Source organism: Cinclus cinclus, chromosome 4 (assembly GCF_963662255.1).
Source record: "Cinclus cinclus chromosome 4, bCinCin1.1, whole genome shotgun sequence".
In the NCBI taxonomy this organism is placed as follows: domain Eukaryota; kingdom Metazoa; phylum Chordata; class Aves; order Passeriformes; family Cinclidae; genus Cinclus; species Cinclus cinclus.
Window position 1 is genome coordinate 32,830,233 of NC_085049.1, and position 16,586 is coordinate 32,846,818.

The 16,586-nt window shown below is 35.9% G+C and overlaps 1 protein-coding gene across 14 annotated transcripts in view; it reads left to right on the forward strand.

Annotated features, from left to right (window-relative positions):
* CADPS2 (calcium dependent secretion activator 2) overlaps positions 1-16,586 on the forward strand; it is a 287,063-nt gene that overhangs the window by 196,899 nt on the left and 73,578 nt on the right. For all 14 annotated transcript variants that reach the window (XM_062491046.1, XM_062491047.1, XM_062491053.1 and 11 more), the window contains 3 exons: positions 647-834; positions 12,351-12,452; positions 16,511-16,574. In XM_062491046.1, the coding sequence (XP_062347030.1) occupies positions 647-834; positions 12,351-12,452; positions 16,511-16,574 (354 nt within the window). The remainder of the gene's footprint in view (positions 1-646; positions 835-12,350; positions 12,453-16,510; positions 16,575-16,586) is intronic.

A 16,586-nucleotide genomic window follows, 5' to 3' on the forward strand; every position in this document is an offset into this window, starting at 1 on the left:
AAGCTGTTCTCATCAATACTGACTGAAAAAACTCTCCGTAGGCTTGAGAATATCTAATAATTTTTTAAGCACAAATCTTGCTCATCTTACTTAGATGGCTTTTAAAAGACTACCTAGCTTTGCATCTCTTTATTAGTACAAGTTGTTTTAAAGTTGTTAGAAGTGCATGCATGTTACATGGGTAAAGGGTTGAACTGTGGTCAGAATATTGAAATTGCAGCCACAGAGAACTGACCATCCAGAAACTGTGTTTTAATGTCTGTGTTAATGTCCCTCATCATTTCCCAAATTCTAGTTTGTATCTTACAACTGATTGCTATAACAAAACTAATTGTTTTAAAGTGTTATTTTATTTTAGGTTTTGACCAGTCTTTGGATGTATTAGCATGTTTTTTGTAAACAATGTATTTCGTAGTAGTGGTAACTCGTAACTGAAAATAGTTTCCTGACATGTAATCCTTTCAATAATATTGAGGGCTACTGTAGGATCCAGCTTCCCATTCTGTCAGCATTATTCAGATGGAAATCATTCTAATATAGAAAATTTATGGAATGGACATAAAAATCTATGTTTCTATTCTTTGTCTGATTTAAAACCCAGAGTGTGAAAATAAATCTCAAAATATTGTGGTTTTTTGCCTCTCAGGGCTGGTTTAGCCCAGGTCAGGTCTTCGTGTTGGATGAATACTGTGCTCGCTACGGGGTGAGAGGCTGTCACCGCCATCTCTGCTATCTCGATGAACTGATTGAATATTCAGAAAATGGTTCTGTCATTGATCCTACCTTGCTCCACTACAGCTTTGCATTTTGTGCTTCCCATGTTCATGGTAACAGGTAAGTTAAAGAGATATATTTTAATCCATAGTATTTAAATTCGTAGTCTGAGTAAAAGTATTTATAGGCACTTGCATTCACCGATTAAGGAACTGCGCACAACAGAAAGAAGTTCATGAAAGTTTCTTCGGGCATACTGGAGGTTCCATACAGATTACTGTTTAAAAAAAATCCCCTTTTAGCATGTATTGTTTTTATGCAATGTGTTTTCAAGATAAAAGGAACTCGTCCTGTTAAAAGGGTCGTCTTCTTAATTCTGCATTTATGTTGTGGCACTAAATGGTGTTTCCAGTAAACATTTTGAACAATTTTGCAGTTTAAGGGAAATTTTGACTCTTTTTCTGCTATCTGTAGCTTGGCAACTAATCATACTATACTGAGTTCTTCTGTCCGTGCTATCACAAAGAGAAATAACATATATTGGGAATTAGGCATTAGCCCTCAGCCAGGAAGAGCTAGGACACTTCCAGAATCCTTACCATTAGATAGGTAGACTGTTTCAGGAGCTTTTGGCCAGTGATTGTTTTGGGATGACATCTTCATTCCACTTGCAAGTGAAAGACTTAGAAAAAAATTAAGTTGTTGCTTTGCTATTTTTTGCTATTTTTATTCTTTAAAAGAAGTACTGCTTCATCTTTGTCTTTCTTCACCTATGTCTTATTCCAGACTGTGAGAGGACAAGCTCTGCTGTTGGAGAGCAGCTTTTGCAGATCAGATCACTGGATAGCTCAGGTCAGGAGGGATGAACAGAGATCTCTAGGCAAACCTCCTGCATGAAGCAGGGTCAATTACAAGGCCAGACCAGGTTGCTCAGGGCTTTTTCCAGTCAGGACTTTACCCCATTTGAACCTATCTAATTTCAGTGTAGTTATATCTATTGCCTCTTGTCTACCACCCAGTACACCCAGAGGGCTGTCATTCAGTCCACCTCAACACCTCCTGTCCTCCAGGCTGAGCAAGCCCAACTCCCTCAGCCTCAGGTCAGAGCATGTCTCCCACAGTCACAGTGGCAATTCAATAAACTTGCTCCCTGTCTTCCTTGTATCTGAGTGGAAAGTGGGGGAGGCAGTCTATCAAGTTATAGGGAAACATGCATTTATACCTATTTTGTGCACTGAAGTTTTAGACTCCTGTGTGGAATATGTTTAACTTACAAAGTTAAGGAATAAGTTCAAAAATAGCAAGGAGAAACCCGATAGATCCTCCCAGCTGATCCAATCCTGCCACTAGGGGAAAACAGCACAGTCCCAAAAAGAAATTACTCTCAGTAAATCCCCAAATTGAATCTTGATCAGGATTGGAAGAGAGATTTTCTGCCCAAGATATATGCTTGTATTGCTTTGCTGCCAGTCAGCCACAGAGGCTGTTTTACTTGTCCTCGAGCCAGAGGAGGAGGTAATCCTTAGGAAAGATATTGTTTCCTTCACTGGCTCAGACAAAGCCTCATCTGGAGCTGGGGATTTGTGACCTGAGTGACTTCATAGTGGTAGACTAACAATATATAATATGTGATAATAATATCCAAAATTGAAATGTTTTTGAATGTGCTTGAAATGCTGTCAAGAATCTTAACATTCATACCAGTAAGTTAGGAGATTTCTGGCTTTTATATGGCAACCTATTATCTGTAAAAGCATGCTTCTTCATCAGTTCCTCAAGAACCTGACACATTCGTATTTCCTATTGAGTCTAAGTCTTTGTTGTTTCTCGCCTTTTTGTTATTGGTTTCAACCTAAGAAGACAAACATATGTGATAATTGCTCAAACTTATTTCAAGAATTCAAAGAAAGGTAGATACATTTCTTTTTATTTCATAATTTGAGTGAAGGACAACTGTGCACGCAGTGCATGAAAATATCTCAGGGAGCACATCATTTACACAGTGGTAAGCACTCTGTATTCTGTCTATTCCTACAGTACAGATATTCTCTGAATAGCATTATGAGTGTTTTAGGAATAAAAGAAGTGTTGAACAGAGAGGGTCTGACTAGAACTGAGATATTGTAAAAAGGAAGAAAAAAGAAACATGAAGAAAGAAAAAAAGTAAGTCAAGGACAGAGGCAGACACACTCACTCAGAATGACAGACACAGATATATGGGCACATAATATACCCACTCATTCATTTACCACAGCACTAAGAAATAGTAAAAGGTAAAAGAGAATTTCACAGACAATGCACGACAGGCCAAAGTTCTAGGTTGCTCCCTGGCGTTATACATTTTTGTTTTGTAAGTCAGGCTGGGAATCAGAAAGACCACAGAACAAAGGGCTTTATACTCTGGCCATGATGTATTTAATTGATATGTCACCTTTGCTTCACAGGGGGATCTTAGACCCTCCCCTAGCCTGAGAAAGATCATCAAAATTGATCTTGAAGTCAGGTGGTGGACGAGTATGTAGAAATGCAGCTGTATCTGTAGTTCATATTGTCCATTTCTTTTATGTATGAATTTTAAAATAACAGGCAATCTAATGACATCAGTCAAACAATCAGATACAAGTGTCTCACCTTCATTTCTGGTGAGGAGAAACTCAATCTGAATCAGCTTTGGCTCTTTTCACCCTTTATATGTTTTCAAAATTCTTCCAACATGTTTTTGAACCTTCAGATGTCTCCTGTGCTGTTTTGCTTCACCCTACGACTTGAAACATGTTTCATGCTGCAGTGTGTCATCTTGCAGATTTAACACGGTACCATGGATTTATTTCAAAATATCTGGAATAAATGTGTAGTTTTGTTGTAGACCTTCAGGGACATTTGGAGCGCAGAAAAGACCTGAACTGAGCTCCAGCATAGGCTGTATGCAGCAGAGCTTGTCTTCTGATCTCAGGACTAGAGATCAGTCCCTAGCTTCTTTTTTTTCTTTCTTGAGATGAAGATATAGACAACAATTTCTGCTAGATCTATCAAGCATACCTGTACTTTTTGTGTCTTCTGCCAGTGTTGTTGGTTTGGGAACAGAAATGTTTGCTCAGGGTCAAAAACAAAATGCTGGGTCCTAGACTGAGAAATTCAAAGCTTCATTGTCCTTTTCCTTTCCCATTCATTAGTCCACTACAACTGGGCTAACCAACTACTTATGTAGAAAAGGTATTTTTTCTTTTGTGGATGTCAGTCTTAAGACATTCTCTGCCTAAATAGACAACAAGGAAAATATTTCAGTAAAAACAATAGCTGTGCTGTTTAAACAAATGTACATCCTTGGTTTTGAGTCAACTATTTTCTTCTGTAAGTGAAATCATATTTCATTGTCTGTACTTCTGTTGCTATGTGGATTTACTGTACTATCTCCTTTGGCTTCCCATCACAATGATTTTCTTTTGAAGTATTACGTGGTCATTCATATGAAATATGCTATATAGTCCCCATCAAAATAGTTAGTTCACAAGTAAACTTTTTGCTCTGCACTTATGCATAAACTTATTGCTGGTGAAAGTTAAATGGACAGAACAGGGAACTATAGGACATTCCTGAATGATGGCATTTCAGTCTAAACAGTCCAGGTAGGAGCTATTGTTTTCTTCCCCATCATGTTCACTCTTGTCTACTTTTCATGCTGTGACTTCTATTCAGTCCCTCTTGTCTGAAATGAATGCTGGTGGGTATCATATGAAGTGTGAAGTGACTTCTTTCCACCTGCTGAGTTACAGGCTGAATTGAAAAATTCAAAATTCAAGCATATTCCCTTGCTATACCTTTCCTGATTCAGAAAGATAGCTGATGAAAGGAAGTTCAAATATGAGAAGTGAATGTGAAAGTAATGCTACAAAAACCAGTTTATAACTGAAGATGAGTAGGTTGGGGGTTTTGTTTGTTTTTTTATTGTTTGTTTGTTTGTTTGTTTGTTTGTTTGTTTTTATTGTAAAAGCTTCAACACCTGCGTTTCCATAGAACAGTCCTATTGAGTCAGGGTTCTTCTAGCCACTCAGTCATCCATCTCCAGCATTCACCTGCTTGGAGTAAAAGAAGAGCAAGCATGTGCCGTATTTCCTCTTTCTGACTCCCAACTCTTTGCAGCTCAGAACATGCCCTGTTTGGTAACCTGGAGTGAGTCTTTATTTCAGGTACTTGTCCATTGCACCCCAAACCACTGTAAGCCCTTTTCACCCTCAACACCTCTGACAGCAAGTTCCACAACTCAGCCTCCTCTTGCTTGAAGAACTACTGGTTTGAACTTGATTCCTATACATCTCATTTCATGTTGTGCTGCTATTGGAGAGGTAAAGGAGAAAAGAAAAATCCTGTTCTGTCTCTTTGCTCTTTAAGATTCAAGAATTGGAAGTGAACACTACTATGATTGCATTGAACAGAAGTTTTCTGCTAATTCCTTCTCCTTTTCTGGCATTTCCCAGTGTTGATTTGCTCCTTTGATTGCTACTGAACAGGGAATTTCATGGAATTATCCATCTTAAAACCAGGATATCCATTCTGAATAACAGCTGTGTTTTCCTTACATTCATCTGTTTCTCATCGTTTTCTGTTGTATTTCTACCTGATTTCATGGGGTCTTTCTGGAATTCCACATTAAGCCACATAACTATCATTAAAATTGCATTTTCTATCACCTCAGTTCTCAGCTGCTAGCCAGGTCATTTATAAATACTGTAAAACAGCACAAGTCTCAGCACAGATCTCTGCAGAACTCTACTGATAACATACCTTCACAGCAGGTATTCACCTCTCTAATTTTAAACATAAATGTAGGAACTTTTACTCAGACACTGTTTAATTGCCTTTAAAGCCTTTGATTAGGGACTCTCTCAAAAAAGCTTCAGAAATCCAGGTATTTCATGAGTCACGCTCATCCACCTGTTTTTAGTCCTTTTAGAAAACTTCAAGATCAGAAGGTAAGATTTCTATGTCTTATGGCTTCAAAACCATAAGAAAACAGACTTGAGAATAGTTAACTACCCAAATTTCCTTACTTTTATCCTTGAATATCCTGATACTACAGTTCCTTCTAGTTTTCTGGGATATATGTAATACTGGCCTTTATTTCCCTTAGCTCCTTGGAGACTGTTTCTGATTTCTGTCCTCCCATTTTGATTCTGATCTCCCATTCCCCAGAAGGATGGCAGTTCTCAATGAGAACGTTCATATACCCGCAGGTAATTTGGGTTGCTAGGTGGTCCTGGCAACTTACTGCTGTCTGTTTCTCTCATTTGTTCCATGTGGGGATATTTTAGTTGTTTTCATTTTTAAAATATACTGTGCTGAAAATTAAGAATTCTTTTGCTATGAACAAAGTGTTCCAGCATAGAAGTCTTTTTCATAATAATTTGCTTCATAATAATAAACTAGTACAAAAAATTCATTTTCTATCTCTGTAATAGCCTTGCCCTCTCTGAGAGCTACTTTTAGCTCCTTACCATCATTTGGCAATGTAGACACTCTGATAGGCTTCTTGCTTTGGTTATGCTTGGAGGAAATATCTTAGAGTAGAATAAAGTGACACACGAGAGAAGTGATTCTATGGAAATTTTGGAGAGTGCTATGCATTCATGTATTTTTTTTCATTTTTCAGTGTTTTGTGGTAAGAAACATTTATTGCAATTTTACACTTTGTGTCAAATTATAAAAGAATGTTCAGAGAATTCCTTCCTCATAAATCCGGGACAAGGAACTTCATAAAAATAAAGAAAATAGTACAATTACATTACTCTGTCTCTTCAGATTTTTTACCTGGAACTTCTGAAAAGGTATTTTCTTTTCTGACTAACTTAACTTTAAAGTAAGGTTGTCTATATCTTGATGATTTCTCTTTAATTTTGTATCTTTCATAAACAAGACTTAAATAAAATTCCAGAATTTTGTGAAGTCCATAGTGTCACCATTTATCTGCACATGGTCACCATCTGACATGAAAGGTTTTGTCCAGTTGATCTCTTCTCAGGAGTGCTGTGTTTTCACATGCATAATTTTATATATAAAATATTTTAATGTCATATCGACTTTTTCTTAGATGGTTTTCCCAAAAATTGTGCTAACAGAATTTTGTGGAATGTTTTGGCTTTAAGGAGGAGAATGCTTCTTCTTTCTGCTGTGTTTCTTACTCTCAATCCTAAACATTCTGTCTGTGTTGTAATTACAGTAGGTGCAAGGTCTACTTTTACTAGGTTTCATGGGCAATTGGCCCTTCTGCTTTAATCTTAGATCTGTTCCAAGGCCATCCAACAGCTGGAATAAGGAGCCTGAGTACCCTTACAGTGTGGATCTTTAGGGAAGTGTTGTAACATCTGTCTTCTAGTCTCTCTCCTGTTTGATACAGCATCTGGAGATGTAACAAGAGTTAATTGTTTTTGTCGTTTTTCTCATTTTTCTGAGTCATCTGTCATGGAAATGGTGAGAGTGGATTTCTCATACTTAAACCCACACTTTTATTCAGAAGTCATTTGTTATCAGTTACTATTTGCCCAGAACACTGGAATGAGAAAATGACGTTTCAGGATTTAAATGCTATGTGAGTTTGTGCTGCTAAATGAGAAACAATACTCTCTCAAAATAAAATAACTATCCTTCTTTGCCAAGTGAATATGATCTTCCTCTTTTCTGAGGCTTGTTGTACAATGATGAGAATATAAATTTTTCACTAGGTCCTGTGTCAAACATCTTGCATCATCCAGTTCATCCTTCTCTTTTGGAAGCTGATCATGTCCAAGGTATATGGAGCACAGAGGAAGGTGAACCTTTAGTTTAATCTGTATTCTCCACTTTAAGTGGTTTGCCTATGACCATCACAGCCCCAAGCCTCTGATGAGAGACCTCTCTAAATAGTTACGGTTGGAGTAACTGGTTTAGTTGATATTTATTTTTTAATACATGTCTTTCAGTTAGTGGCACAGTTTTCTTTATATTACTCTTGTAAGTATAGAGAAAAAAAGAAGTCAGTGGGGCTCTCTTGTATTCAGAGCTAGGAGCAAAACACTTCACCTTGTTGCAGACGCCAACTGAAGCCATGTTGACTTCACCTTTGTTTAAAGGCTACTGTCCTGTGTTGAAAAGTGTTCCTCACTCCAATAAAGTTATAACAAAATGTGTCCTCACTACGTTATTAACAGAGGCACATTTTTCAATGTCTCAAAATGAATCTGCAGCTGAAAAGCCTCAGAGAAAATTTCATTAGAAAATTAATAATAATTCACACATTATTAAGAAATATCATAAGAAAGTTCTGCCTGTTTAAGGTTCTACTTGCTATCTTAGGCAGTGAAGGAATGCTATTACATACACTTACCGTCCCTAAACATTATGCAAGATTTCGTTATTAATTTCAACTACTTATTGTCTTTACATACCCTTTTACATTGGGTAAAATTATATTATATTAATACATGCTTTTCTTTTCAGTAGAAGGGCATTAATGAATCCCACCTGAAATATAACAGCATAAAAGATTATTAAAATTAAGCTGATTCATGATCTTAATCTGTTTTAGTTTCCTTCAGAATTGGTCCTTTTCATTCAGTTGTGAAAAAAGGGCACGACCCGCAAGCAGATGTCGGAGCAGTCTGAGAACTGCATACAGCAGAAGGCTCTATTGTGCCAGTTTTATGTCAGAATACTTGAAGAATAGTTAATATAAACAACAAAATGCTCAGTCTTCAAGTTTCTGCTGGTTAAAGCTGTGTTTGAATGCCATGTGGTAATGCACTGTCTTCATGTTCTCTGATAAAAACTCTCTCTGCTCTGTCTGCTTATAAGCTGATAGTGGAAATCATCATTCTTGTATTTATGTAACATAAACCATGGACTCTGAAAAAGCCTTAATACAGTTGCATTTTAAAGGAAAATTTAGATATTTCAGTTCTTGAATATTAAGTCCTGTAAACAGATAACAAAATTCTACATCAAATTATAAAAATTTTAATCTTCGACTTTCTAAAAAACAAGCAAACTTTTACCTTGCTAATTTGAAAGTTTTCACTGTTCTTTCATTTGATTGTACATCCTGCTGAATATAAAAACAAGTGCTTTTAGAAAGCACTGAAGTCTTCCAAAACAAATTGTTTCTAGAAGAAAGCATGCCTTTTAAGTTTGGTTTTGTTTTTCCTATGTCCTTGAAATGTGATTTATTACAAAAATGTCCTAAGGACCTTAGCTGAAGTATCTTTTTTTTTTTTTTTTTTTTAAATAAGTTCTTATTTTGCTCTAGCAAGATGGCAAATTCTTTGTGGTCAGCCTTACCGCTCACACCTGTGTGTCTGTTAGAGTATCAATCTGTGCATTACTCTCCTCACACTCTTCATTTTCATGACACACCAAAGTGATGATCTATGTTTTTAATGATGAAAGCACATTGAAAATACTTTTATAATTTTTAAAATATATAAAGATGCAAAAAAGCACCAGTATCAATGATATTCCAGAGGAAAAAAGTCAGGCATGTTCAGTTAGTATTTTTAAGGCTGTCTTAACAAAGCAGCCTTGCTTAAGGTTACAATTCACTCTCCGAGAGGCCACTAGGAGAAGCTGTTTCCAAAGCTGAGGGCTGGAAACAATCCACAGTCAACCCAGTGTACATGTCTAATTCCCGTTGGAACTGGAATACAGTTTTATCTTACGTGCTGTAAGTCTTCACAATAATCTTAATCCTACAATTCATCAAGTGACCTCTGCAAATTATTGCAGGTTTTAAGACCTCTAGAGATCAAAATAATTCTAGATGATGCTCCAAGCCTTAAAGGATTATATCAAGCGAGGTAAAAGAGTCCATTGCAACAGGAAAACCGAAATCCACTGCCTAATCAGTCAGCTTCTCTAGCGTAAATGCTGTCAGGACAACAATCTTGCAATATTTTTGCAGTAAAAGTAAGTTTTAAAATTCTGGTCAATCTTTTCGTTATTTTACTGTTCATTATTTGAGTTGTTTATGGTTAAACAGTTATTTTCCACTTGAATTTACTAGCTCTAGTTCATGAGGTATTTATTTCAAATCTCTTCTGATATTTAAGTCTGAGTGAATTAAACAACTTGACTTGTGACCAGAGACAACATTATATCTGTGCCAGTTAGACTGTGATCTAAGCAGATAAGACAAGCCAATCCAAATCCAATTGACAGAGTTCTCAAAAAATGGTAAACTAACATAAGTGAGAGAGAGAAGGCTACTCAGGTTTTGAGTGTTCACTGTTTCACCTAGTTCTCTAATTCTAAAAAATGTTGTGAACAATAAGGAGGAAAAAGATTGTGGAGGAAAGGAAAATTCACTCTCCATTACCTTCTTGAGAAGATGATGTTAAAATGAAAACTCTTCTTGAGACAGTCCATCACTTTTCTTGGCTGAGTTCTCATAAGAGAGGTCCCAGGCTGCAATATCAAAACTTAGTACTGGTTTAGAATTGAAAAAAAAACAAGTCCATAACATCTGACTCAGTAGGAAAGACACATTTTTTGTTGCTTTTAATTGCAAAATAGTTCTTGCATAGTTTATGGATGACCTAAACCTTTGAAAACTAAATGACTGCTTGAGTCTGATTTTCCTTGCAGGCACAGTAACACATAAATAAAAATAACCAGATCAAAACAGTGCTATTTATTTTATTCAGTCTTCAAAATAAATAAAGCAAAAATATCCAGAAGATTAAATGAGTGGGAATTTTGAAGTATTTATCTATTTTTAATATTTCAGCTTATCTCAGAAACAGATTCTTTTTTTCCATGTATTCTTTTCTAATCAGTAGCAGGTCTATATTCCCTAAAGTAGAAGAACTATCACCAGCATGGTGTGTCTCAGAACTGTGTTGCAAAAATGCATTTTTATATTCTTGTTACAATAAAATTTGCAACAAGACCCAAAATTGTGACTTAGACTTTGTGCTATTTTCTAAAAGTGTATTTTCAAGAGATGAAGTTTGCAGTGCTATAGGTGGTAGTTTTCCAACACCTTTTTGTGTACTCCTGGGACATCTGCTTCTATGCAAACATATATTTAGCAGTTCTGAAAATTTTAATTGTTGTCAACAAGGTTCCTTATGGCAACACATTCGGTGAAGTGACAGGTCCCTGGTACATAGTGATCCTAACCTTAGTGCAGGATGACAGATACGACATCCTACTGGCTCACCTTTTTCACTTACTGTTATCTGGACCCCTAGGTCTTTCCTGACATATATATGACATGCCTCAGCAAGGCTTAATGTGACAGAACTGTTTACTTTATCAGTCCAGAGCACAATCTCTCCTGACAATGGAATCAGACAGTGCAATTTACTTAAATTTGAGCTCATTCCATTTGTCAGAAGGCTGAGTAAAGTATCCTGGCATCCATCAAAAGAGAGAAGATAAGATTTTTGCTCTTTCACATCATATTTATGCAATGCTGTATTGACGTGCCTAACTACTTCCATCCCCACCATATCTGATTTTTATTGTTGTCTTCACAATAATTTAAGGAAATCAGGCATTCTTTCCACCTTGACTTGACAAGTCACAAATATAAGTGATTTAAACGGTAAAAGAAATGTTTATGTCATGACCAGGTACCAGCTTCTCCCCCTAGAAAGTTAAAGTAACAATTTAGGAAAAAGATGTTAATAGAATCCTAGAGTGATTATTGGAACATTCAGAATGTTCCAAGGAAGAATGTTGTCTTTCTTTATGTCATTTTACTGCAATTTTCTCAGTTCTGGAAACACTGAGATAGCTTTGGAGGCTCTGGAGAAGATACAGAGCAGACCCACGCATAGTGTCAGGTTCGGAAACTAAGATGAGAAGCACTAGCTGATTTGTTACCTTGGAAGTTAAGAAAGTAACAAAAATGTTTCAGATACTTCTTTCTAAAGTTCGCTGTATGTTGGGAAGCTGTGACGGCAAAAATTATGTTTGGGAGCTATGTATTTAATTTTTTTTTTTACTTTTGTCATAATTTTAATATATCAGTAACACCTTTAGGCAAAGGCTAGACCAAGTGTGTGTTTAACATACTAAATATAAGTTTCTTTTTAATTGTTGTGATTTAAATTTTATGTTCAGGAAATACCTGTGCTGTTGTTTTTAAAGACTTTTAGTTTCATCTTTAATACTGCACTTATATGGAAGTCTTGATTACATGATGCTGTTTGTCAATATAGGATGGGGAATCAAACTCTATCGTCACTATGCAGAATTCCTAGGTGTTGCCTGCTGTGGCTTTTCTTGCTGTAGTTTTCCTTCCAGCTTTACTTTAAAGTCACTTTTAGCCATACTGTGCCTCTAGAAGATTCAAGGAGATGAAATTTAACAGCATTTGAGTAGGCCTCTCCACTGTGACAATAGTACTAACTTGTGTTCATATTGAGAAGGTGTAGAAACTTAGGACTTGAATTCAAAAGTTCAGCTCAAAAGTTGAATTCTTTGTTCAATTGCAGCCTGTTCATTAGCTGTATTCACAAGTAACTGTTTATCCCTTGAGGAAATGAGAAAGAGGAAAGAGGAGTTAACCCTCATGTTAAATGAAAACTTTAGAAATAGAGATCATTGTCCAAAGACAAATCAGCATGGAGATATAAATGATTATTAAACATTTAATATTGCAGGCCAGATGGAATTGGAACGGTATCTGTGGAAGAGAAGGAAAGGTTTGAGGAAATTAAGGACAGACTTTCCTCCCTTTTAGAAAACCAAATAAGCCATTTCAGGTGAGTGTGTAATTCATTCAATGAATGCTACATTTTTTCTGGAAGAATTTTCTCGTGGTGTTTAATTTTGCTCTTGAATGAGTGGAGTGAAAATAAAATGGTTTGCTTGCAAAGGAATAGCTTAAATATGGAATAATTAATTTACACAGGTGGTTTTACTTGAAATTGATTTGTGTAATGTGTAAGTTGATAGATATGATAGAAAAGATTATGCAATAATACAGGCCTTGATTTTGTTGATTTTTTTTAAAGTTCAAGCTTTTTATAACTCTAACCAAGAAAAGTGTCTGAATGAAAGTGACTGTGCCATAACTATTTCTGGATTATTATGGATCAGTAAAATCATATGAGTAGAGAACATCTTTGATAGATGGCAGCTAAAACTTTCCTTGATATCTAATGTAATTTTCTTGGTTACATGATATACTTTATTAAGTTATGATATATCTTTATTAAGTTAAGGGTCATCATGCTCACTAAAGACTTTTGTCACATTAAGGACTGTCAACACCAGAAGATGTTTAGAGAAGGAGTACAAGAAACAGAGGAAACTTGGGATTTGCTGCTCTTTTGTAGCAATTGATGGTTTATGAAACAGTATAAAAATTACAAGTAGACCACCAAACCTGTTACTTTGTCACACTAAGCCAACCTATCTGCCCCTATTCTGTCAATCTAATCCTTTTAGACTTTATTTATAGAATTTTTTGTCTCTATATCACGTCATAACAGCCAGTTCCACAGTTTAAATAGTTCTGTGTGAAACAGAACTTTGGTTTGGCAGGGTTGACTATGACCTTGTTGAATGCCTCTCTTATTTCATGAGGTCATCGTAGGTCATTGGAGATTTTTTTGAGCATAGAGGACATAAGAGCTTTCACTTGGGACTTCATATCATATTAAACTAAAGATAGCTAGGGTTCTCCTTGGAGAGTATTCCTTTTGGGGAAAAACAGCAGTCTTTCCTCTTTCCTCCCTTCTATAAGAATAAAGAGCACTTACAAGAGAAATTATACAGAGTGCTCCCTACCTTCAGGCCTTCACATGCATGAGATTAATTACAAAATGTGTAATAATGTCTAAATCATCTTTTGAGTTGGAACAAATAAAAATCTCCATCATGTCTGCTAACCTACACATCGGAGTTAATGTTGATGAGCTTGGGCTGCAACAGTGACCACAGAATCTTTCTGCCTCAGTCTTGCTGGATTTTGAGCAAATTTGAACAGCATTAGAAATTTCTCCTTGAGAGCAATTAAATGTGTAATTCAAACATGAATTATTTCATCCTTCAGACTGCTCTAAGGTTTGCCTTAAAATCCTATTTAATCAATACAGTCAAACTGTGCTCTGCCAGCTGAGGAGTAATTACTGTTTCTTACTGTGAACAAATATTAGAAATAAAATTTTAAAAATAGGTGAAGTATATGGATTTAAAGATACTGCCATAATAATGGAAGAAAGAAAAAAGATAGTGCCTTAGAAACTGAATTTATAAAAATGTAGGACATCCTGACAAGGCATTGGAAGTAATATTTTAAATAAAACCTAAACTCAACACATGTATAAGGATCACCACTTTCAATTAACAGAGAATGTCCTTGGCTGTCAGATTACTTTCTTAGGAAAACATGGTATTAAAACAACTCCATATTTCAGTCCATCAAAATTGTTATGATAACTGAGAAATACAGAATATTTGGAAAAATTCATTCAACAGTAAGGATTTATGCAGAGTATGCACTGCATTTCTCTGCTTTGGCCTTACTGTCCTTGAATGCCCTGTATTCCTTGTCATCAGGTAGTCCCACCATCTCTCAGGCTGATTTCTTGCTTTCACTGTCCTTTTTACTGACAGTTTGGGTATCCAGGCTGTTAATTTGTTATATTTCCTAGATTATTTGTAAGACTTTCATGCCCTCCACACAGATAAGTTTCATCATTTTTCAATGCCAGATTCTCTATGGTAACCTCTTTCTCCTCCTCACAGAATCACAGAGAGGGTGTCTGATTGTTTGTTACTGCTTTGGTTTCTTAATTGTGGCATGCATTTGCCTCCTACTTTTTTGAATTTTACCTCAGGCTACTTGTAGATTTCTTGCTTTTTAAAAATTATATCTTTAAAGTTTTTGCTTTTGTTTTCCAAGTTCTTCATTTTTTTCATAAATCCCATTCTTGAAATTGTATACGTGTGCACAAAAGGTACATGTACTGAATTTTTTTTGCCTGTTCTCTTTTGCTACATTAGTAAATTGTATTGTCTTATGATTATTACTGCAGAGCACCTCTTCTACTCTGCACCTCTCAAACTATGTCCTCTTCACATTTGAGACTGAATCCAGAATAACATCTTTTTTTGTGGGTTTTAAATTAGCTGTTGAAGGAAGCAATTCAAACCTGTGTCCCAAAATACTGTCAGTATACCTTGTCCTAATGAAATATCAGTCAGATGTATATGCCTAGAGTTGAAACCTTGAATTTGAAGCTCCTCTAATCTCATTTAACATTTTGTAATCACACTGTTCATTATAACTAAGGGATCAGTGGTACAGACTTTCAAGGATCAGCAGCAGCATTATTTTTTTTTCTCTGCAATATGTTGATACTTTTCTAAGCTTTGCCCTCTCTCCATTGCTTAGTGTTGTGTGCACTGGTCAGCTGTGATGGACAGTTTAACTGAGTGCATGTCTCTTCCTGCCTTTTCAGAGCAGCTCTGAACGTTTGCTGTGTCCACCTAAGTGACTAGGTCACACCCATCTGAAAAAGAAGCTCTCCCTTGCCTGCCAACTGACCTGCGGGTTCCAGTTTTAATACTCCCCTATGGCCTTTTTTTTAATTTTCCTGTTCACTACTATCAGCCTGGTTCCATTATGATTAAGATGCAGTCAGCCCATCCTGTGCTAGTGGCAGTCATCTAAAGTAGTTCTTAAGGTACTTACACCTTTCCTCTCTGTCACCTTGTCTACCCACTGAGACTTCAGATCTCTGCCAGCCTCTCAGGCATCAAATGTGGAAGAGACAATATTTCTGAGAAAGCTATCATGAGGATCTTGGACTTTAACCTCTTGCCTGGCTGTGTGAATTTTAACTCTGGAGTCTTTACAGAGATAAAAGCAAATACTGGAATTCTCGCTTCAGGAAATCATGTTTTGACCTAATTTATAAGGCTTCATTTTGGCTGACCAAAATGTAGATCTAAAATTCACTGGTCTGAATCCTTTTATCATTAAAAAAGATTTGACTAGTGGAAAACATTAAAATAAGAAGATGCCATTCTCTGTGAGTAATAATAAGAAAAAAATAATCTCAGCAAAGTAAGAAATCCTTTTTCCAATTGGGGATATCCCAGTAAGGCTTTATAGACATGATTAAGAGAGGTTACAGTTGCCTGAGCATTGTATTCTCATTGACCTGCTATATTGCATCATTCAACAGACAAAAATAAAAAATAAACCATGAATGCAATCACTTTTTAATTTACCTAATTTTAGGAGGGGGTCTGGTTTAAGTTGTAGCTGATAAAATTTAAGATAAATGCTTTTCCAAGGTATTTTTAATATAATAAAAATATATTTAATATCTGCCAGCACTTATATTTCTAGAAATTAAAATATCTGACATTTTATCTTTGTCTTAATCCAATTTTAAGATAAAATACAATATACAGAATGCTGCTTTACAGGTCCAGTAGCAGTCATGACTACATGAAAAATAGTACCTCTTTCCAGGAAGACAACAATTAAACTCATCAGAGACATTTAAATATTCTTCATAATTGATAATTTGGAAGTGATGCTTTCTGCCTTTTAGGGTTTTTTCTGCACTTAGGTCTCAAATGCTGGAAGGCAGATACTGCTGTGATATGTATGTACTCCATGCTAGACTACTGAAGAGGCTTTCTGCTTTTATTAGTACTTGGGTATGGGAGTCTTCTGCGAACATAATGCCAGTTGTATGCAGATACATCTTAAAGTAAATTCATAGAGCAGCTTTTATAATTCTGATCATTTTATGTTCCTCTTATTTTTTTTTTTTAATTTTAATTTTTACTTTTTAAGATACTGTTTCCCTTTTGGACGTCCTGAAGGAGCTTTAAAAGCCACACTTTCATTACTTGAAAGGGTAAGTTTGAGA